The 22,201-nt window shown below is 42.7% G+C and overlaps 1 protein-coding gene across 4 annotated transcripts in view; it reads right to left on the bottom strand.

Moving 5' to 3' along the window:
- The window catches only part of RFWD3 (ring finger and WD repeat domain 3), a 64,948-nt gene that overhangs the window by 34,657 nt on the left and 8,090 nt on the right, over positions 1–22,201 (bottom strand). For 2 of the 4 annotated variants that reach the window (XM_048817086.2, XM_048817088.2), the window contains 5 exons: positions 16,577–16,967; positions 14,086–14,306; positions 11,790–11,857; positions 11,510–11,707; positions 5,580–5,671 (listed from right to left, as the gene is read on the bottom strand). In XM_048817086.2, the coding sequence (XP_048673043.1) occupies positions 5,580–5,671; positions 11,510–11,707; positions 11,790–11,857; positions 14,086–14,306; positions 16,577–16,967 (970 nt within the window). Of the gene's footprint in view, positions 1–5,579; positions 5,672–11,509; positions 11,708–11,789; positions 11,858–14,085; positions 14,307–16,576; positions 16,968–19,939; positions 22,186–22,201 lie in introns of those variants that run through there. The other 2 variants (XM_075118238.1, XM_048817091.2) reach the window with 2 other exon arrangements.

Raw genomic sequence — 22,201 nt, 5'->3', positions numbered from 1 at the left:
TGTATTAGGTTTAGACTTGTGTGTTTTTGTTTTATTTTGCTTGGTAATTTACTTTGTTCTGTCTATTACTTGGAACCACTTAAATCCTACTTTTTATATTTAATAAAAATCACTTTTTACTTATTAACCCAGAGCAAGTATTAATACTTGGGGAAGCAAACTGCTGTGCATATCAGTGTTCTAGAGGGCGAACAATTTATGAGTTTACCCTGTATAAGCTTTATACAGAGTAAAAGCTATTTGGGGGGTTTGGATCCCATTGGGAACTGGGTACCTGGGTGCTGGAGACAGGAGCACTTCTTAAGCCGTTTTCAGTTAAGCTTGCAGCTTTTGGGGGATGTGGTTCAGACCTGGGTCTGTGTTTGTAGCAGGCTAGCATGTCTGGCACAACCAGGCAAGGTACTGCAGTCCCAAGCTGCTAGGGAAAAACAGGCTCAAAGGTAGTCCCAGCACATCAGGTGGCAGTCCCAAGGGGATTTCTGTGACCAAAGCGTAACAGCGAGTTGGGTTTATTTTTGGGGGGGTGCATAAACAACTCTCTCATCCGAGTTGCCCTCCTAATGATTTATTGGAGGGGAATAGCAGAGGGGCCTTAGTTATGCTCTCAGTTATGCATAACAGTAACTGTGACCTTTTATCTAGTGGTTCACAAGGACTGTTTGATTACTTTTCTAAAGCAGACGAGCCCTTTCCATCAATCCCAAAATAAAGCAAATACGGAGGAAAAAAATATTCTGTACATTTTCTATGTAAGAATTCAACAGGTACTGAATATTAACAAGCCTACAATACAGCCAGACACTCACTTGTAACAATACTGTGAGCCTCGGGTCCTTTTTTCTATTACAAGTGACCCTAATACTAAACAGCAGGAAGATGTTACTAATACAGCTACATCAGAAAGTAGATACTGTTGTGATGCCTAAGACATTGTCCAGAGATGTCATAAACCACCTCTCAGACTAATCTATGCCATGTTGTATATTTAGTGATAAGTTTTTGACAGTAACACATTTGTAACTTTTCTTTTAAGTGTCCTTTACATAAAGGGGGAACAAGTATGTAGCATATAGGAATAGAGTAGTAACACTTTAAATAATTTGGGAGTTTTTAGTGCTACTGTGTTCTGTTTCAGAAGCTGCTGCAAACCAGTCAGAGCAGCAGCATGTGCATACGTAGGCTTTCATGTTTGCATCTGTTTAGTAAACACTACTATGTGGGACCTAACTGCACCTCTGTGATTTTGTCACATGATTTTTGTTGTGTAAAAAGCAAAATACAACTGCATTTGTTTTAGTATCGGGGCTGATATTAAGGAAGTTTCCATTACAAACATCTATAGCGAATATCTATATTGATGATATTATGAGTTACATATCATAGAATCACAGAAGATTAGAGTTGGAAGAGATCTCAGGAGGTCATCTAGTCCAACCCCCTGCTCAAAAGCAGGACCAACCCCAACTAAATCATCCCAGCCAGGGCTTTGTCAAGCCAGGCCTTAAAAACCTCTGAGCCCCTAATCATTTTTGTTGCCCTCTGCTGGACTCTCTCCAATTTCTCCACATCCTTTCTGTAGTGGGGAGCCCAAAACTGGACACAGTACTCCAGATGTGGCATCAGTGCCAAATAGACGGGAATTATCACTTCCCTTGATCTGCTGGCAAGGCTCTTAACAATGCAGCCCAATGTGCAGTTAGTCTTCTTGGCAACTGTTGACTCATATCCAGCTTCTTGTCCATCATAACCCCGAGATCCTTTTCTGCAGAACTGCTGCTTAGCCAGTCAGTCCCTAGTCTGTAGCAGTGCATGGGATTCTTCTGTCCTAAGTGCAGGACTCTGCATTTGTCCTCGTTGAACCTCATCAGATTTCTTTTGTCCCAATCCTCCAATTTGACTAGGTCACTCCGGACCCTATCCCGACCTTCCAGCGTATCTACCTCTCCCCCCAGCATAGTGTCATCTGCAAACTTGCTGAGGGTGCAATCCATCCCATCCTCTAGATCGTTAATGAAGATATTGAACAAATCTGGCCCAAGAACCGACCCCTCAGGCACTCCACTTGATACTGGCTGCCAACTAGACATGAAGCCATTGATCACTACCCATTGAGCCCGACGATCTAGCTAGCTTTCTAGCCACCTTATAGACAATTCATCCAATCCATACTTTTTTAACTTGCTGGCAAGAACACTGTGGGAGACTGTATCAAAAGCTTTGCTAAAGTCAAGGCATATCACGTCCACCGCTTTCCCCATACCCACAGAGCCAGTTCTCATATAGAAGGCAATCAGGTTGGTCAGACATGACTTGCCCTTGGTGAATCCATGTTGACTGTTCCGGATCACCTTCCTCTTCTCCAAGTGCTTCAAAATGGATTCCTTGAGGACCTGCTCCATGATTTTTCCAGGGACTGAGATGAGGCTGACTGGTCTGTAGTTTCCTGGATTCTCCTTCTTCCCTTTTTTAAAGATGGGCTCTATGTTTGCCTTTTCCAATCGTCTGGGACCTCCCCCGATTGTCACAAGTTTTCAAAGATAACGGCCTTTAGATACACGGATATGTATCTAGAGGTCAAAGAACAGCTTTACTGAATTTGAGAAATCAAATATGAACACAAACCTAAGACTAAGAGCACATAGGTGCAAAGGGGCAGAGTTAAGGATGTGTATTCTATCAACTTCTATGTTCCTACCCTGGCACTCTGAGCCTAACGAAAGAGAGGAATTCAGATATTTTGGATGGATTGTGACTACGCTGGAAGGAAGGCAGCAGTGAAGTGTGTGGGGGGAGTGGGGGAGGAAGAGACATGAATGGTCAGTGGGGGAGGGTGGTGGCAGCAGCAGAAAAGGTACAGCCTGTAGGGAAGATTTTCAAGGACATAAAATAGCAGTTAGTCTTTCAGTGGGAGTTAGAAGCCCGACAGTCATTTGTATTATTTAAAATCTCCCCCATATTGTGCTTTGCAACATCACATCCAGTGTTCACAATGAATTGTAACATTACAGAGATCAAAAACACAGCATCAGGCAATGGCACGTGTGACACATGGCCAGAAAGGGTTAAGCATTCTGCAGGATAAGTTACCCAAATTCAACCTTTTGGGACATATTGGTAGATAATATTTGTCTTTTTACACAATATATTGTTAGAGGTTTACAATGTAACCCAAGAGTTCCTATCTATGCTGTATTCTGTTACTTCAGAGATCAAAAGAAGATCTTAGCATTTAAATGAACTGTAAATAGTGATATCACTTTATTGATCTCTTTGAAATGCATAGAGAATCACCTGCTAATGGTGGAAAACAGGCAATTGCTTTATATTAATTCATGTAGCTAATTACCAGTGATACTTAGGAAATAGGTCTACTTCAAAAGCTCAATGATTGCCTATTGTTCGCCTAAGGACTCTGCTGTCAAGAGAAGGCCTGGAACTGTATAAAGGTCTCTTGGGTCCTGATCCTTTTTATCTCAGATTTGCTTGATGCTTCATGCAGGGGAAGCTTGAGTTCGAAGACCACGATCTCCAGTCCCACCTGGATCACCCTGAATATGAACACTGGACTATAACCTGTGGACTAATTCTGAAAGAACTCTTTGCAACTACAAAATTCATTTTCTCCACTATGAAACTAATCTCAGAACTGTACTCATGTCTACATATACTGATCTTTTAACCAATACTCACTCTCATTTCTTTTAATAAATTTTAGTTTAGTTAATAAGAATTGGCTGTAGCGTGTATTTGGGTAAGATCTGAAATATTCATTAACTTGGGAGGTAATGTGTCCAATCCTTTGGGATTGCAGAACTTTCTTATATGATTAATAAGATTTTCAGTAATCCTGATCGATTTGGGTGTCAAGGCTGGGTTGCTATAAGGGAACTGTGTTTTGGCTTCTGTGAAGCAAGTAAGGTACTGTAGAAGCTGGTTTGTGCTGGCTTGGTAAACCTAAGTATTGGAATATCCACCAGCTTTGGAGATTGGCTGCCCCATTCTTTGCAGTTTGCCCTAATTGAGTACCCTCAGTGTGGCCCTCCCAGGACCTCGGTCACAGAATGCCAGTTAAAATTCCTTCCTCACCCATTTCTGATTGGCAATTAGGGTAACGCAGGAAAGCTATATTAGGAGATAATGAGCTCACTTGGAAGTTTCACCATGGTAGTGGTATTTTAAATAAGTACTGAGTTGAAAAAAAGAGTTTGAAAGTTTCCTGAAAGGGGAAATGATCTAAGGAAGCTGAAATGATGTTTTGCTCAGCAATACTAAGATTTAGGAAGGACCTGGGATTCTGCAACCTTTAACCTTTATTGGATTTTACTATACTAGTTGTAGTTGCGTATAACAGAAATTTAACACTGTACATGAACTTACACCATAGAAATTACAATGGCTAATTTTGTCCTGGTTTTTGGTTTATAATGAATTCTAAATGTTCAGCTTAGATGTCGTCAGACTGACTTCAAAATATCAGTTTCCATATCATAATACATTTCTGACAATGAGATGAGACCACTTTTTAATTCATATCTAAAGAGAAAGTTAAAGTCTACTGTTCACCCTCACTGCATTTCTGGACAAGGTGCTTCATATCACATTTAAAGATGAATTAGCAGTTAGTTTGTTTGGGATTTTTTGGAAGGACTTGGCACATTGTTCAGCTGTGGTGTTTTAACATGCACCACCTAAGCTTGCTTTAGTCAGCTCTCAATAACATGTGCAAGGACACAAAACCCAAGAATTCAATTATATAGGGGATCCTTGTTCCAGATAACAAATGCTGAACCCAGCATGATCTCCATATTTAAGGCAATCCATAATACTGGTACTCGCAGTTAAGACAAAGTGCATAGCCAGTTTCAGGGAGCATTGCTGAAAAAAGGCTTAGGTAAGAGTCACGCTACATGAAATCAGTTTTCTTTCTTAGGCATTGTGAGAGAAATTGCTATTAACCTTGCTGTTGAAACTGACTCCATCCCATTCTGTAGCAAAATCTATGCACTATATGCAACATATGCAAGAGCTGTAAAGCAAGAGGCCTATAGGCCTGTATCCTGTAAGACTTGGCTTAAGCTAAAGCATTTACGTATACTAGGCTGTGGCATTTGACCCAGATAATGGACTAGGCCAATCTCTAACTAGAAAAGAGCCAAAGGGCCTCCGGAAAAGTCCCTAGCCGTCCATTATATGTACCCTCCACCCTGCAGAAGTCCCTAGTCAAAACGCTGCCATAGCAAACCGTAGATCCTGATAACAACACAGTGCGTCAACACTATGCTAATTATGAAACTGCCCTTCCATTAATTCCTTATAAGGCTTTATTAAGAATGCCTGAGTGGTAAGGAAATGTATCATTTGGCTTGAATTTGGACCTACATAAGTCTGGTATTATAGGGGCAGAGCAGAGAGACCAGGGTGGCACCCGTGTGTGACCATCTCTATCTCCCTCTCCCTGCATGCTTGTATTCAATAAAAGACCTCAGGCTGTTTGAGCCAAGCAGATGGTCTAACTTGTTTTCCACAACAGCATGTACATGTGGGACAGAGATGGTACATCTGAGGTGTATGCTCCATACCTTTTCATGCGTTCCTGTTCGCTGGTGTCCAGTGCTTTCAAAGTACGGGCATACAGGACCACAACGTCTGAGCGCTTTGCCTTCTTATTGCACTAAAATAAAAAGTGGGTTCAGTTTATCCCTGGGAAATTAACATTCAATTCAAACCCAAATTAAATATTCCCCACTCTGTTAAACCCAGATGTTAAATATTTTGAAATTCCCCTTCAAACATTGCTATCCATGGGTCATTAGAATCTTAATCAGGATTGCTATTTTGAAATTTTAGATCTGATTTTCCAGTGCAGCATTCACCTTTCAGAAAGCATCCCTCTGCTGCCCCGGGTCTTGTGATTCAAAACCACCAAGTACCCAGGACTGCCAGACAAATCCTGTGATCAATTCAAATGCTCATGCAAACAGACAGTCCCCACCTCTACTTTGAGAGCAGCACAAATCAGGTACTCCTTGAGTCTATTCACAACTTTATCTTGTACGTGCTATGTGGTGTTGGCAAAGTCACTTAACCTCTCTGTACTTCAGTTTCCCCATCTGTAAAATTGGATTAATACCACCCTGATGGGGGGATTGCAAGGCTTAGTGTTTAGAAAATGTGTTGTTGGCATCAGATAAAGGGGATTAGAGACAGACCATATCAAGCAGCCTTTGGGGAATCCCACATTACTTCATGTCTTTTAAATGCAAGTATATTTACTGTTTAGTAGTATAAAGACATACATCATGGTCACGGTTTCCATGTCTGGCAAAAGATTGAGTGTGAAGAGCAGTAAATGCTTACGACTGCTTCTCTAGCACCCAACAGAGGTCACTCGTAGGATCTAGAATGTTAAAACTATAATAGTAACTTGCACTCAAACCACCTTTTCTACAAAGCCACATGCACAGCAATTATGTACAAATTATGTACAAAGCCACATGCACAGCAATTATGTACAAATTAAAGAATATAGCAACTGGGATTGCAGAGTAAAAACCCCAAGGCTAGCTCATCTCTTCTTTAGAGCGAGAAGCCCATCTCAGACACTTCTCAGGTAGCTGTGTCACTAGAAGACACTCACCAGCCAGCCTTAGGCATCCTTAAGATCATCACACAAAAACACATAATGCACCACTAGAATGTTTAGCAGAAATATATAATAGACACCAAAAGTCTAATCACTCAGGATATCAACTACTGTGTTTCCTAGAGCATCTCTCCTCCTCCCTTTGAGAGAGAAGTAAGCGATAGCAAGAATGAGAAATCACAGAAGTTTAAGAACAGAAGTCCAAGTCTGAGGAATGCTCTGAGGATTTTGTTCTGAAAAAAGTTACACAGATTTGACAAGGATGAGAAGCGAGAGGCAGATCTGAAGAATGAATCCTTTTGTTTAACTACAGTGTAAAACACCAGACTGCTTCAGCAGGAATCCCACTCAAAAGCAAGCAAATCTAAAAAACTATACAATGGCTTTTTCATTTGAGAGCTAATGAAACCTTGGCCCTCAGGTAAGAAGGCTAGGAAGTGACAGTTGGCTCTTTGCATTGTAAATTGAACACTATTCTTGATCTAAAAAAATAGTTTTAACAGAGTTAGGAGTGAAACTATGTTTCAGAGGAGTGCAGCTAACACCAACACAACATTACACTCTGCAAAATCATAACAAAACCCCCAAACCCAACCAACTTTACAGCTTTATAAAACCTCAAAACATTAGGATCACCAGAAATGAACAGTTAAATGATCCAGCCTGTTTCCCAATACCACGTAACTTCATTCACTTAGAGTACTATGTCTACTGTGCAACTAAAGACCTGCTGCTGGCCCACGCTAGCTGACTCAGGCTAAGGAGCTGTTTAATTGTGGTGTAGATGTTCATACTTCCTTAACTTGCTGACAAGAATACTGTGGGAGACCGTGTCAAAAGCTTTGCTAAAGTCAAGAAACAATACATCCACTGCTTTCCCTTCATCCACAGAACCAGTAATCTCATCATAGAAGGCGATTAGATTAGTCAGGCATGACCTTCCCTTGGTGAATCCATGCTGACTGTTCCTGATCACTTTCCTCTCATGCAAGTGCTTCAGGATTGATTCTTTGAGGACCTGCTCCATGATTTTTCCAGGGACTGAAGTGAGGCTGACTGGCCTGTAGTTCCCAGGATCCCTCCTTCTTCCCTTCTCCTTCCTTCCTTAGGTATTTTTAAGGTCAGGCTTGACAAAGCCCTGGCTGAGATGATTTAGTTGGGGATTGGTCCTGCTTTGAGCAGGGGGTGGACTAGATGACCTGCTGAGGTCCCTTCCAACCCTGATATTCTATGATTCTATGAATAAAATCTCCACTGCTTTGAAGTGATTTTCACCAGGTTCAGCTCGCTCTGTTCATCTGAAGGAGAACTTAAATTCTTAACCTAATTCAGCACAATTTTGCTGAAATGAGTTAGAGTATTAGTGTTGCTCAGTGGGTAGCAGCATCACATGTGGGGCAAATGGCAGAGTTCAAGTCCTGTTCAACAACTTGGTGTCAGGACACTCCAGTGCAGTAGTGGAGGGGACTGCCCAGTTTGGTGCCATTTGTCGGATAAGATTAATTACCCTTAATGGAAATGTCTGGCAGTGTTTTAAATTAATGGCTGAGAGCTCTGGTTTCCTGGTCAGGCACCTAAAGGAGGTTCTAAGGTTCAAGGCTGTGCGAGAATCACTGCTAAGTTCAGGATTGCTGCTGCATTTGTCTGCTGTTGCTGCACTCCAATATCCATCACTGCTTCAAAGGGTGAAAAAGTACTTTAGTCAACCTAATTGTAAGTAAAAAAACAAACCACCTCAGCTTTTGCTCCCTTAGAAATGCGGTGTCAAATAGCCTCAGATATTTGATAGCATTTGAGCTATCAGATACCAGAGAGAGGTTAAAACATAACCATCAACTTCTTAAACCATTAATGTCTTGTGATTGGATGCTTGTAAATTAACAATTAAGGGATTCAGCCTGTTCCCTACTATTCACCTAGCCTTTCACTCACTCATTCCTTATACTCTCTCCCCACCCATTTGAGAGATCATTTCCAATATCTGATTTATTTTGACCTTAACATATATTTTTCCAGTTTTTAACAGGGCAGTATTAAGTTTGGGCAGGATTAAGTTGTGTGGGATTTAGCCCTGGTCTACACTAGACATTTTACATTGGTATAGCTACATCTTGAGAGTGTGAAAAATGCATACCCCTGTGAGATGTAGCTATAGTGATCTAACCCCTGGTGTAGACATTGGTAGACAGATTCTTCCATCGACCTACCTACCGCCAATTTATCCACATCCTTCTTGAAGTGTGGGGCCCAAAACTGGACACAGTACTCCAGATGAGGCCTCACCAATGTCGAATAGAGGGGAACGATCACGTCCCTCGATCTGCTCGCTATGCCCCTACTTATACATCCCAAAATGCCATTGGCCTTCTTGGCAACAAGGGCACACTGCTGACTCATATCCAGCTTCTCGTCCACTGTCACCCCTAGGTCCTTTTCCGCAGAACTGCTGCCTAGCCATTCGGTCCCTAGTCTGTAGCTGTGCGTTGGGTTCTTCCGTCCTAAGTGCAGGACCCTGCACTTATCCTTATTGAACCTCATCAGATTTCTTTTGGCCCAATCCTCCAATTTGTCTAGGTCCTTCTGTATCCTATCCCTCCCCTCCAGCGTATCTACCTCTCCTCCCACTTTAGTGTCATCTGCAAACTTGCTGAGGGTGCAATCCACACCATCCTCCAGATCATTTATGAAGATATTGAACAAAACTGGCCCCAGGACCAACCCTTGGGGCACTCCACTTGATACCGGCTGCCAACTAGACATGGAGCTATTGATCATTATCCATTGAGCCCGACAATCTAGCCAACTTTCTATCCACCTTATCGTCCATTCATCCAGCCCATATTTCTTTAACTTGCTGGCAAGAATATTGTGGGAGACCATGTCAAAAGTTTTGCTAAAGTCAAGGAGTAACACATCCACTGCTTTCCCCTCATCCACAGAGCCAGTTATCTCGTCACAGAAGGCAACTGGATTACTCAGGCATGACTTGCCCTTGGTGAATCCATGCTGACTGTTTCTGATCACTTTCCTCTCCTCTAAATGCTTCACAATTGATTCCTTGAGGACCTGCTCCATGATTTTTCCAGGGACTGAGGTGAGGCTGACTGGCCTGTAGTTCCCAGGATCCTCCTCTTTCCCTTTTTTAAAGATGGGCACTACATTAGCCTTTTTCCAGTCGTCCGGGACTTCCCCCGATCGCCATGAGTTTTCAAAGATAATGGCCAATGGCTCTGCAATCACATCCGCCAACTCCTTTAGCACTCTCGGATGCAGCGCATCCGGCCCTGTGGACTTGTGCTCGTCCAGCTTTTCTAAATAGTCCCTAACCACCTCTTTCTCCACAGAGGGCTGGTCACCGCCTCCCCATGCTGTGCTGCCCAGCGTAGTAGTCTGGGAGCGGACCTTGCTCGTGAAGGCAGAAGCAAAAAAAAGCATTGAGTACATTAGCTTTTTCCACATCCTCTGTCACTAGGTTGCCTCCCTCATTCAGTAAGGGGCCCACGCTTTCCTTGACTTTCTTCTTGTTGCTAACATACCTGAAGAAACCATTCTTGTTACTCTTAACATCTCTTGCTAGCTGCAACTCCAGTTGTGATTTGGCCTTCCCGATTTCAATCCTGCATGCCCGAGCAATATTTTTATACTCTTCCGTGGTCATTTGTCCAATCTTCCACTTCTTGTAAGCTTCTTTTTTGTCTTTAAGATCAGCAAGGATTTCACTGTTAAGCCAAGCTGGTCGCCTGCCATATTTACTATTCTTTCTACACATCGGGATGGTTTGTCCCTGTAACCTCAATAAAGATTCTTTAAAATACAGCCAGCTCTCCTGGACTCCTTTCCCCCTCATGTTATTCTCCCAGGGGATCCTGCCCATCACTTCCCTGAGGGAGTCAAACTCTGCTTTTCCGAAGTCCAGGGTCTGTATTCTGCTGCTCTCCTTTCTTCCCTGTGTCAGGATCCTCAATGTGACCATCTCATGGTCACTGCCTCCCAGGTTCTCATTCACTTTTGCTTCCCCTACTAATTCTTCCCGGTTTGTGAGCAGCAGGTCAAGAAGAGCTCTGCCCCTCGTTGGTTCCTCCAGCATTTGCACCAGGAAATTGTCCCCTACACTTTCCAAAAACTTCCTGGATTGTCTGTGCACCGCTGTATTGCTCTCCCAGCAGATATCGGGGTGATTGAAGTCTCCCATGAGAACCAGGGCCTGCGATCTAGTAACTTCCGTGAGTTGCCGGAAGAAAGCCTCGTCCACCTCATCCCCGTGGTCTGGTGGTCTATAGCAGACTCCCATCACGACATCACCGTTGTTGCTCACACTTCTAAACTTAATCCCGAGACTCGGGTTTTTCTGCAGTTTCATACCGGAGCTCTGAGCAGTCATACTGCTCCCTTACATACAGTGCAACTCCCCCACCTTTTCTGCCCTGCCTGTCCTTCCTGAACAGCTTATATCCATCCATGACAGTACTCCAATCATGTGAGTTATCCCACCAAGTCTCTGTTATTCCAATCACATCATAATTCCTTGACTGTGCCAGGACTTCCAGTTCTCCCTGCTTTTTTCTCAGGCTTCTTGCATTTGTGTACAGGCACTTGAGGTAACTCGCTGATCGTCCCTCTTTCTCAGTATGAGGCAGGAGCCCTGCCCCCTTAAATGCTCCTGCTTCCTCTCGGTATCCCACTTACCTCAGGGCTTTGGTCTCCTTCCCCTGGTGAACCTAGTTTAACAGGCTGAAATGGTGGACTTTTTGTACAGTATTTAAAACCCTGATGTCATTCCCTTCTGAATAATAACTCTTAATTATGGTCACATTTGGACCAGAGGCTGAGAGCAAGTCTGTTCCAACACAAAAGGGTGCACTTTACCTGAGGGCATTTTCCTGCCTGTCCCTTAAGCCACCTTACGATGCAAGTATATCCAAACAGGTGTCCACACCGCAATGCTGAGAGCCGGTGCTCCCCAGCATTAGTCCATTGCTCAAAGCAGATGGCACAGGTGTCCCCTTCTTCCTCATCCAGTGGTACAGTGGGAACTGTCACATCAGGTTTCTTTAGTGGAGTTCTCTGAAACAACAACAACAAAGATCAGACAAATGCAATATTTGCCATCTTTATTCTCTGTCCAAGGACTGTTGGTTCACTTTACCTGTTTGTGCTGGACTTCTGCTTCTTCAGCATCACGACCTTCATGCTCTGGTGGGACCTGATCAGAAACTTCAGAGCAGACATGAAAAAAAGGAAGAATAATTTATTTGAACTGGTGAACTCTCTTCCTTGGGTTCTAGTCTGAATTTTCTTTTGCAACTTTAGTATTCTAGGACATCAGAACAAGCACTGATGCAGTAACTAATGTGGATTGCAAACAAAAACTTTACTCCACATACTAGAAGTATAAATGATGATATGTACTGAAGCAAAAAGATAATTAATTAGCACAATCAACAAAGTGTTTTTGTAACACCTTCATAAATCATTGAAATGTAAGGCTGGAAAGGACATCGAGAGGTCATCTAGTCCAGCACTCTGTGCTGAGGCAGGACCAAGTAAATCTAGACCATCCCTGAAAGGTGTTTGTCCAACCTGTTTTTAATCCTCCAATGATGGGGATTCCATAACCAAACACTGAAAGCCTATTCCAGAATTTAACTACCCTTAGAGTTAGAAAGTTTTTCTTAATATCTAACCTACATCCCCCTTGCTACAGATTAAGCCCATTACTTCTTATCATACCTTCAGTGGACATGGAGAGCAATTGATCACTGTCCTCTTTATAAGAGTTTTTAACATATCTGAGGAGGTATCAGCCTTCCCCCATCAGTCTTTTCTGAAGTCTAAACGTGCCCAGGTTTTTAAATCTTTTCCCACTGGCCAGGTTTTCTAAACCTTTCATCATTTTTCTTGCCCTCTTCTGGAATCTCTCCAATTTATCTACATATTTCCTGAAGTGTGCCACCCAGAACTGAAAACAGCACTCCAGCTGAGGCCTCATCAGACCTGTGTAGAGTGGAACAATTACATTCACGTGTCTTACCTACCCTCCAGAATAATATTAACCTTTTTCACAATCGCAGCACGCTGTTGACTTGTTCAATTTGTAATCCACTATAGCCCCCAGATCCTTTTCAGCAGTACTACCATCTCATCAGTAACTCCCCATTTTGTAGTTGTGGATTTTATTCTTACTTTTAAGAGTAGTACTTTGCACTTGTATTTATTGAATTTAATCTTGCTGATTTTAGACTACTACTTTAATTTGTTGAGGTCATTTTGAATGCTAATCCTGTCCTCCGAAGGGCTTGCAACCCCAGTGTAGTGTCACCCAAAAGTTTTATAAGCACACGCTCCACTCCATTATCCAAGTCATTAGTGAAAATGTTGACTAGTACCAGACTCAGGACTGACTCCTGCAGGACCTCACAACATACACCCTCCCACACACAATTTAATAACCAACAACTGATCTTATTTTTACTGATCCTAAGTGTTCACTCTGGAATTTGAAGGTAGAGTAGGGATGTTATGTGGGTACCTGAAGATTAAATAAGAGGACAGCAAAAAAAAGCAAGCTCTGGAAGGGAGAACAATAGAGAGCAAAAGAGGGGGGAGGGGCAAAATGATGCAGCTATCCCTTGGTAATGAGATAGGTGGGTTAAGATTGATACCCTGTAAAATTTCCCAGGAGACAATTGCAAGGTGTTTGCTTTTTGTGTAATAAAAGTTAAGAATCTCATTCCCCTACTGCCCACATCCTCTTACCTTTCAAGATCAAGTATTTTCTGTCAGACTCTTGAAACGCACAAATTGTATAGATTGAGCATTATTATATTTATTATAAAAGAGAAAAACTAAGGGGTTCATGAACATTTTTGAATAAGGAACACCAACCCGAAAAGGTTGAAAAACACTGAGTGATCCACTAAGTAAGCCACTATCCCCAAAGCAGCTAAGGGAAGGGAAGTTACATGGAGCAAGGAATAACCACTTGAAGCAGATGAATTTCTCAGCAATAAAAAATCCTGGGCCAGATCCTCCACTGTAAATTGGTTTCGCTGGTTTACAATAATTAATTGAGGCCTTCCGTTTTGGAGACGATCCCTGATAATAAAGATTGGGGTAGGAAGGAGAACTGCAGAAAGTAGAAAACAGAATAATCTCTAAATCAGCTATTTTGAAGAAGATTGCCAGGAGGCATCAGTGGGTATGTAAACAGCTTTAAAAAAAAAAAAAAAAAAAAACTTGTTCAAGATTATATTCATGCACTGCTGCATTATGGCAGCAACCCATCCATGACAGCCATGAGCATACTGATCTTAGACCTTTGAAGCTCTGTTGTAAAGCTTGAAAAGATTCTCTATGAAATGTTGTCCTGTCTGACAGTGGAAATGCAGTGACAGGAATTTCTGGCATTTCAGAGCGCCCAGTGATGTGAAACCAGCACAAACCTCCCAAACTGGCAGTTATGGGTGCCGCCTCCCGGGGTACTGCCACATCCTCCTCCTCAGTGGAGCTGCTGCTGTCAGAGTTGCTCAGCTCCAGGGTCTCCTCTGAGCTGTGACCACTGTTGCCAACTGGAAGATGCAAAGTCTCCAGTGGTGGAGATGCTGCTGTGGTTGATCCTTGGGTCCTGCTGACCATGAAATAACTATCCAGTGGTGCCCTGGCTCTGAAAAGCAAGGAGTAAAACCTACAGTGTTTCTTCATATTGATTATTGCAGGTAAAACGTACAGGAGAAAATTCTATCATTTCTTTGCCACAAACCCAAGACTCTGTTTATCAACATAAGGGATACAACCAAACTGACCAAGAAATGTCTCACCCAGAACAGCATCAATCCCCAGGCAAGGCAGTGAATTAACAATTCTAGGAAGCAAACATAACATGCAGCTAGGATAGTGCTTCACCACTTGGGTCTAGAAAATGCAGGTGCCTGATCTGCCTCTACTTAGAAGGAATATTTTTTTTGCAGGGTTGGAAAGGAGGAAAACAAGATGTGGTACACTTGACTCTGTTTGTGTCATTATCTAGCTCTTATGAGCAGATCTTAGAGCGCTTTACGAAGGAGGTCAGTATCATCCCTCAGTGCCTTATTTTCCCCATATGTAAAATGGGGGTAAAGTGACTCAAAAGGCAGGAAGTATGGTGCATGAGTTATTTCCCAGCTGAGCCACCTTGGCTGATTTCTCACCACTAGACTTTGCTTTTTTTGATTTATCAAACGAACTCATCACCGGGTCCCCAGATGAAGTCACAGTATTTAGAAACAAATTGGCTGCTTATAGTCAGACTCCCATCCCTTAAATTAATTTATGCCCCTCACGAAAACCCATTTTTTCCTTTAATCAGCATTGCAAGATTGTGGCATGGCAAAAATATGTACCAAACTACTTTACAATAATGATTAGACTGAAGAAAGCTTATGCTACTTTACTTGCCAATCCAAAAAAAAAAAAAATCGTTCAGTTGCAAGTACAATTTTGCAAGACTGCGTAATTGCCCAGCGGCCTGCGTATGCGGAAGTGAATTACGTCCACAGGAGAACCCAGAGCATACTGTACAGCTGTGTTTAGTCACTTGGGGTGAGATCCTGGCCCCAGTGAAATCAATGGCCAAACTTCCACTGACTTGAATAGAGCCAGGATTTAACCCGCAGTACTTAGAATGGATCTGCACAGCCAAAACGTAAAGAAAGTTAAACATGAAAATCTCTGCTGATGGGCCCCCCATGAAGCTAAGATACGGGTGACACTCAGCATAGAATTAAGCTTTAAACTTTTTCAAATTTGTTTTTTTGCGCTGTTTGCTGAAGGGGACTGTCATAAGCATACAACTAAGGGTAGTATAAAATCCCTCCTTTACCTGTAAGGGGTTAAAAAGCTCAGATAACCTAGTTGGCACCTGACCAAAAGGACCAATAAGGGGAGAAGATGCTTTCATATCTGTGGGGGAAGGTTTTTGTTTTGTGTTTCTGTGTGTTCTCCCCGAGACAAAGAGAGAGCAAGTAATCCAGCTCCTACTGAATGATACATCTAAAATTACAGAAATAGTAAGCAATAGCAAGGAAATGCATTAGAGTATGTTTTGTTTTAGTTTGTGAATTTTCCCTAGGCTAAAAGGGAGGTTTATTCCTGGGGGGGGTTTTTTTTTTGCAACGAAGTTTTTGCTTAGAGGGGAATCCTCTGTGTTTTGAGTCTGATTACCCTGTAAAATTACCTTCCATCCTGATTTTACAGAGGTGCTTCTTTTACTTTTTCTTTATAATAAAGTTCTGCTTTTAAGAACCCGATTGGTTTTCAGTGTCCTAAAAACCCAAGGGTCTGGTCTGTGCTCACCTTGTTTACCTATCTGATTGGTAGATTATTCTCAAGCCTCCCCAGGAAAGGGGGTGAAGGAGCTTGGGGGGATATTTTGGGGAAACAGGAACTCCAAGTGGTCCTTTCCTTGAATCTTTGTCTAAGTCACTTGGTGGTGGCAGCAGTACTCATCCAAGGACAAGGAAGGATTTGTGCCTTGGGGAAATTTTTAACCTAAAATGGTAGAAATAAGCTTAGGGGGACTTTCATGCAGGTCCCCACATCTGTACCCTCGAGTTCAGAGTGGGGAGGGAACCCTGACAGGGACACTGAATGCTGTGCTTTACAAGCATAAAGCTATGTCTGTAAGCATTTCTGGAACACTTATCACAGTATCTAAGCAGCAAGTGAAGAGTCTTGCCAAAAAGCATGGATTCCCAGAAGAGAGTCTAAAGAGCAGATGAGAAGAATCACACTATTACCTACTAGGGTTATTGAAAACTTGGGATGCACAGGTGGGCTGGACTGAGCTTTCCAGAGTGCAGCATAACATAGGAAGCATGACACTTTAGATTTCACCTAAAGTGAAATCATTAAGTTGGGGGAAAAAAGCACTCAGACTTGACTCCATTTCAGTTTTACCTGGTACTGATTGTCCTCTGGGATCCACCACCTCTTCGTCGCCGGCGAGTTCTCCTTGTTGGTGGCTGCCGTGTGATCTGTTGTGCAGCCTGTAGTTGAAACAGCTCCAATGCCCCATGCAGCCTCTGCAGCCCATCCAGGCTAGGGGCAGCATGCAACTGGGGGTCAGACTCAGCAACTGTCACTACTTCATCAGCACCAGAGACCACAATGACTTCCTCATCAGCAGGAGGAACCATAATGCTTTCTGCCTCATCACTGGGTACTGGAGAGTTGGATGGCAGTGACAGTAGAGCATGACCGGAGGCCTCTGTGGGAAATGCCTCATGGTGCTCCACAGAATAAGTAACTGCTGGCTGGAGATCCACTTCCATTTCTTCCTGTGCCATTTCTGAGAAAGGCATGGGATGGAGAAAACAAAGATGTGGGATTAGTGCAAACACTTGTACACAAGTCCACACTTCAAGTAAGGTACAGACACATTTGACTCATGCCAGCATAAAGACACACGCTGACTGCAATATCCTTTAGGATTAAGATCCAGTGCTTCTTAGAGTCCATTTCTCTGGCAGCTGAGATGATTTGAGAATTCCAGTTTAACATTGGATTTATATCTCAGTTGGTTGAGGGCTAGACAAAGCATTTTCAGAATCCTCGACTCTGGAAGTCTCTGACCCAACACAGCCTGAGTTCTCTAGCCTCATGGACACATTGCAAGTCCTGTCTGTTCAAATTAGCCTTTTAATGGGAGTAGGTGAGTTAAGAAGTTCTTCCTGGTATCTTTGTTAGCTAATATGTATTTACAGATTATTTTTGTATTTTGGGGTAGAGATTTTGGCAGATGCTACGTATTTAAACCCCCCTTAAAAATAATAATAAAAAAAAAAGAGCGCTACATTAGTCTACAGTGCTTAACAAATAATAATATATATGGCCCTTAGTATCTTTAATCTATGATCTCAAAGGATGTATCTGAGCATCTCAATATGATCATCATCACAGAAATGGCTGTAAATAAATATTAATAGAGCACCACACACACGGCAGAGGACTCACAATGTTCATTTTTGGGATAGATTTCTTTTTTTTTTTCTTTTTTTAATAAATAGAGTTTCCTAGTAAATGAATGAGATTCAGTTAAGGTAACAAGTTCACCATGAACCTCACCTGGCTGCGCCATCTATTGTGCATACACCACCTTACGTTCACTAGTATTGCATAAACCTAAGCAGTATACTCTAGCAATACCTCCAATCAGGACACTGTTGATACATCAGCCCCTTTATATGCCATATGTAGGTACATACTCCTATTGAGAGTGAATTTCATTGCAAAATTTCATATATATCAATGTAGGGTTTTTGGAAGCAGGAATGTTAGTTAAAAACAATCATATTAAAAACTCAGGAAATGCAGATTTCTGATTAACTCTCAAGAATGAGCATACAGACTACTTTAACTCTGTTCCCATAGCTATGCTTTAAAAAATTAAGGAACTTGTTAGGATATAGATATTCAGGCCTGTCTGTAAAGGCCTATACTCTAAGAATTTAGGTGTATTCTTATCACTTGGCTAGTTATAGAGGTATAAAAGAAAAATCAAAATCACTGTCTGCCAGTGTAAGGGCCTTCTCTTACTGTGACAGTCTGAGGCCCTGTTCTTAGGCTAAGGCCTTTGGCTAAGCCATAAGCTGGGAAGCGACCGGTCACATCCTCACATTTCAACCTAGTCACATTGAAATAAGGTGCTATTGGGCTGTTAGGAATACAATCCTGTCCTGATAATGCCGATCGCCTCCAGAGAAAGGGAAGTGCCTAGAAGATGTAAAAGGAAACTTAGTTTGATAGCATCCTGTCTGGCAAGAACCCACTTATCAATAGCTGGGATGTGAAATCCTCCCTTTTGTATTGTTTTTCCATTATAGTTCCCACTTTGCTCTTGTTTGTCTGTATAATCTCGGTCTGGTTCTGTGATTGTTCCTGTCTGCTGTATAATTAATTTTGCTGGGTGTACACTAATTAAGGTGGTGGGATATAATTGGTTACATAATCATGTTACAATATGTTAGGACTGGTTAGTTAAATTTCAGGAAAATGATGGTTAAGATATAGCTAAGCAGAACTCAAGTTTTACTGTACAGTCTGCAGTCAGTCAGGAAGTGAGTGTGTGTCGGGGAAATGGGAACAGGGAATGGGGGTGAAGAAATTGGAATCATGTTTAGCTAAAGGGGGAAATGGGAACAGGGACACAGGTAAGCCTCTGTGGTGTCAGAGCTGGGAAGAGGGACATTAAGGAAGGAAACTGGAATCATGCTTGCTGGAAGTTCACCCCAATAAACATCGAATTGTTTGCACCTTTGGACTTCGGGTATTGTTGCTTTCTGTTCACGTGAGAAGGACCAGAGAAGTAAGTGGGTGAAGGAATAAGCCACCTAACAGAACTCATTCTATTTTATTTATGGAGACAAGCTGGGTGAGGGAATCTCTTTCAATGGACCAACTTCCGATAGTGAGAGACAAGTCTTTGAGCTTACACAGAGGGTTAGGGTTTTGATTTAGTTGGGGTGGGTCCTGCTGCGAGCAGGGGGTTGGACTAGATGACCTCCTGAGGTCTCTTCCAACCCTAATCTTCTAGGATTCTCCAGTTTCATTATATTAGTGCACACAAAACCACATTGTGACTACGGCGTTTTAGTTCATATTAATTCTGGATTTCTTCATGGTCGTAGAGAGCACAAACAAGAATTTTAGAAATTCCTGGTTAGACAAATAGCATACTTAAGACAATTTATTAAGGGCCCCTGTCAAGGTTTCTTCCCCACTCTGAACTCTAGGGTACAGATATGGGGACCTGCAAGAAAGACCCCCTAAGCTTATTCTTACCAACTTAGGTTAAAGACTTCCCCAAGGTACAAACTTTGCCTTGTCCTTGAACCGTATGCTGCCACCACCAAGCGTCTTACACAAAGACCAGGGAAAGAGCCCACTTAGAGTTGTCTTCCCCCAATATATCCCCCCCAAGCCCTACACCCCCTTTCCTGGGGAAGGCTTGATAAGAATCCTCACCAATTTGTACAGGTGAACACAGACCCAAACCCTTGGATCTGAAGAACAATGAAAAATCAATCAGGTTCTTAAAAGAAGAATTTTAATTAAAGAAGAGGTAAAAGAATCACCTCTGTAAAATCAAGATGGTAAATACCTTACAGGGTAATCACATCCAAAACACAGAGAATCCCTCTAGGCAAAACCTTAAGTTACAAAAAGACACAAAAGCAGGAATACACATTCCATTCAGCACAGATTATTTTACCAGCCATTAAACAAAAGGAAATCTAATGCATTTCTAGCTAGATTACTTACTAATCAATAGGGGCTCTGAGGCTGCATTCCTGATCTGTTCCCGGCAAAAGCATCACAAAGAGACAGACACCTTTGTTCCGCCTCCAGATCTGAAAGTATCTCGTCCTCTCATTGGCCATTTTGGGTCAGGTGCGAGCGAGGTTACCTTAGCTTAACCCTTTACAGGTGAAAGTGTTTTGCCTCTAGCCTGGAGAGATTTTATAGCACTGTATACAGAAAGGTGGTTACCCTTCCCTTTATATTTATGACACGCCCCCCAAATCACAGATAGGGTGAAACACTGGCTGTGATTTTTTCCTGGAGCTCTAGGAGAAAACAGAGTTAATAAGACACATGCACCTCTAAATAGACTACCAACAATATTTTCCACACCTCAAGGACGATTTTAACCAGTTGATTCTGAGAAATTTTCACAGGAGACTGCATCAGCCACTTTGTTAGAAGCTCCTAAAATGTGTTGTAAGTTGAAATAAAAATTTGGAGACCTAAACTCCACCGAATAAGTTTTTTGTTATTTCCCTTGGCGGTATGAAGCCACTGTAGCACACCATGGTCGGTTTGCAGGTGGAACTGCCGTCCCCAAACGTATGGGCGTAGCTTTTCCAGAGCTTAGACAATGGTGTAACATTCCTTTTCACTGATTGACAGCTTCTTGCTTAGAAACACAACAGGACGGAACTCTTAATTTGGTCCTTCCTGCATTAAGACTGCTCCCACACCATGCTCGAATGCATCTGTGGTTACTAGGAACGGTTTGTCAAAGTCTGGAGCCCTTAGCACAGGGTCAGACATGAGTGTCGATTTAAGCTGGTTTAAGGCCCTCTGACACTCTTCAGTCCACTGAACTGCATTTGGCTGTTTCTTTTTGGTTAGGTCTGTCAGTGGGGCAGCGATTTGGCTGTACTGCAGTACAAATCGCCTGTAATATCCGGCCAAGCCTAAGAAGGATTGGACCCGTTTCTTTGACTTTGGGACAGGCCACTTTGGCCTGTAGGTGGTTGACAGTTCCTTGACCCACCTGGTGTCCAAGGTAAATCACTCTGTTTAGGCCTATTTGACACTTCTTAGCCTTAACAGTTAGTCCTGCCTCCCTTATGCGCTCGAAGACTTTTTGTAGATGTTCCAGGTGATCTGCCCAGGAATCCGAAAATATGGCCACATCATCAAGGTAGGAAACTGCATATTCTCCCAGTCCTGCTAGGAGACCATCTACAAGTCTTTGAAAGGTGGCTGGTACATTCTGCAGCCCGAAAGGGAGCACATTAAATTCATACAGCCCGACAGGTGTGATGAAGGCTGACCTTTCCTTGGCGGATTCATCTAGCGATACCTGCCAGTACCCCTTGGTTAAATCCAAGGTAGAGATGAACTGGGCTCATCCCTGTTTCTCCAATAGTTCATCTGTACGTGGCATTGGATGGTTGTCTGGGCGAGTTACAGCATTTAGCTTACGGTAGTCCATGCAAAAAAGTATCTCCCCATCTGGTTTGGGAACTAGAACCACTGGAGATGCCCATGCACTGCCAGAGGGGCGGATTACATCCATCTGTAGCATACCCTGGATCTCCCAGTCTATAGCAGTTTTAGCTTGAGGAGACACCTGGTAAGGTTGGGCTCTAATTGGGTGAGCATTACCTGTGTCAGTGGAGTGGTATGCCCGTTCAGTCAGCCCTGGGATGGCTGAGAATGTTGGCGCATAGCTAGTGCACAGCTCCTTGATCTGGTATCGCTGCATACGCCCAAGGGTCATGAAGAGGTTCACCTCTTCCACGCCACCATCACTTTTCCCTTCGTAGTAGGCACGTTCAGGCCACTCAGTGTCATCTCCTCCCTGGGCTGTAAACTGACAAACATTTAATTCTCTGGTATAAAAGGACTTTAGAGAGTTAATATGGTACACCTTAGGCTTTCGGTTTGAGGTGGGGAATGCTATGAGATAATTAACAGCTCCCAGGTGCTCTTGGACCGTGAATGGCCCTTCCCACAACGCTTTTTATGGGCCTGGAGCACCTTTAAGACCATGCCCTGATCCCCTACTTTGAAGGAAAGCTCTCTGGCATGTTTATCATACTAGGCTTTTTGCTCTTTTTGAGCATCCTTTAGGTTTTCTTTAGCAAGGGCTAAAGAGGTTCAGAGGGTGTTTTGTAGGTTGGTTACAAAGTCCAGAATGTTAGTTCCTGGAGAAGGTGTAAATCCCTCCCATTGCTGCTTCACCAACTGGAATGGCCCCTTAACCTCGTGATCATATCATAGAATCATAGA

The sequence above is a fragment of the Caretta caretta genome, chromosome 12 (assembly GCF_965140235.1).
Source record: "Caretta caretta isolate rCarCar2 chromosome 12, rCarCar1.hap1, whole genome shotgun sequence".
Classification (NCBI taxonomy): domain Eukaryota; kingdom Metazoa; phylum Chordata; order Testudines; family Cheloniidae; genus Caretta; species Caretta caretta.
The sequence above is the reverse complement of the archived record's forward strand: the minus strand, read 5'-3'. Positions and strand labels throughout refer to the sequence as shown.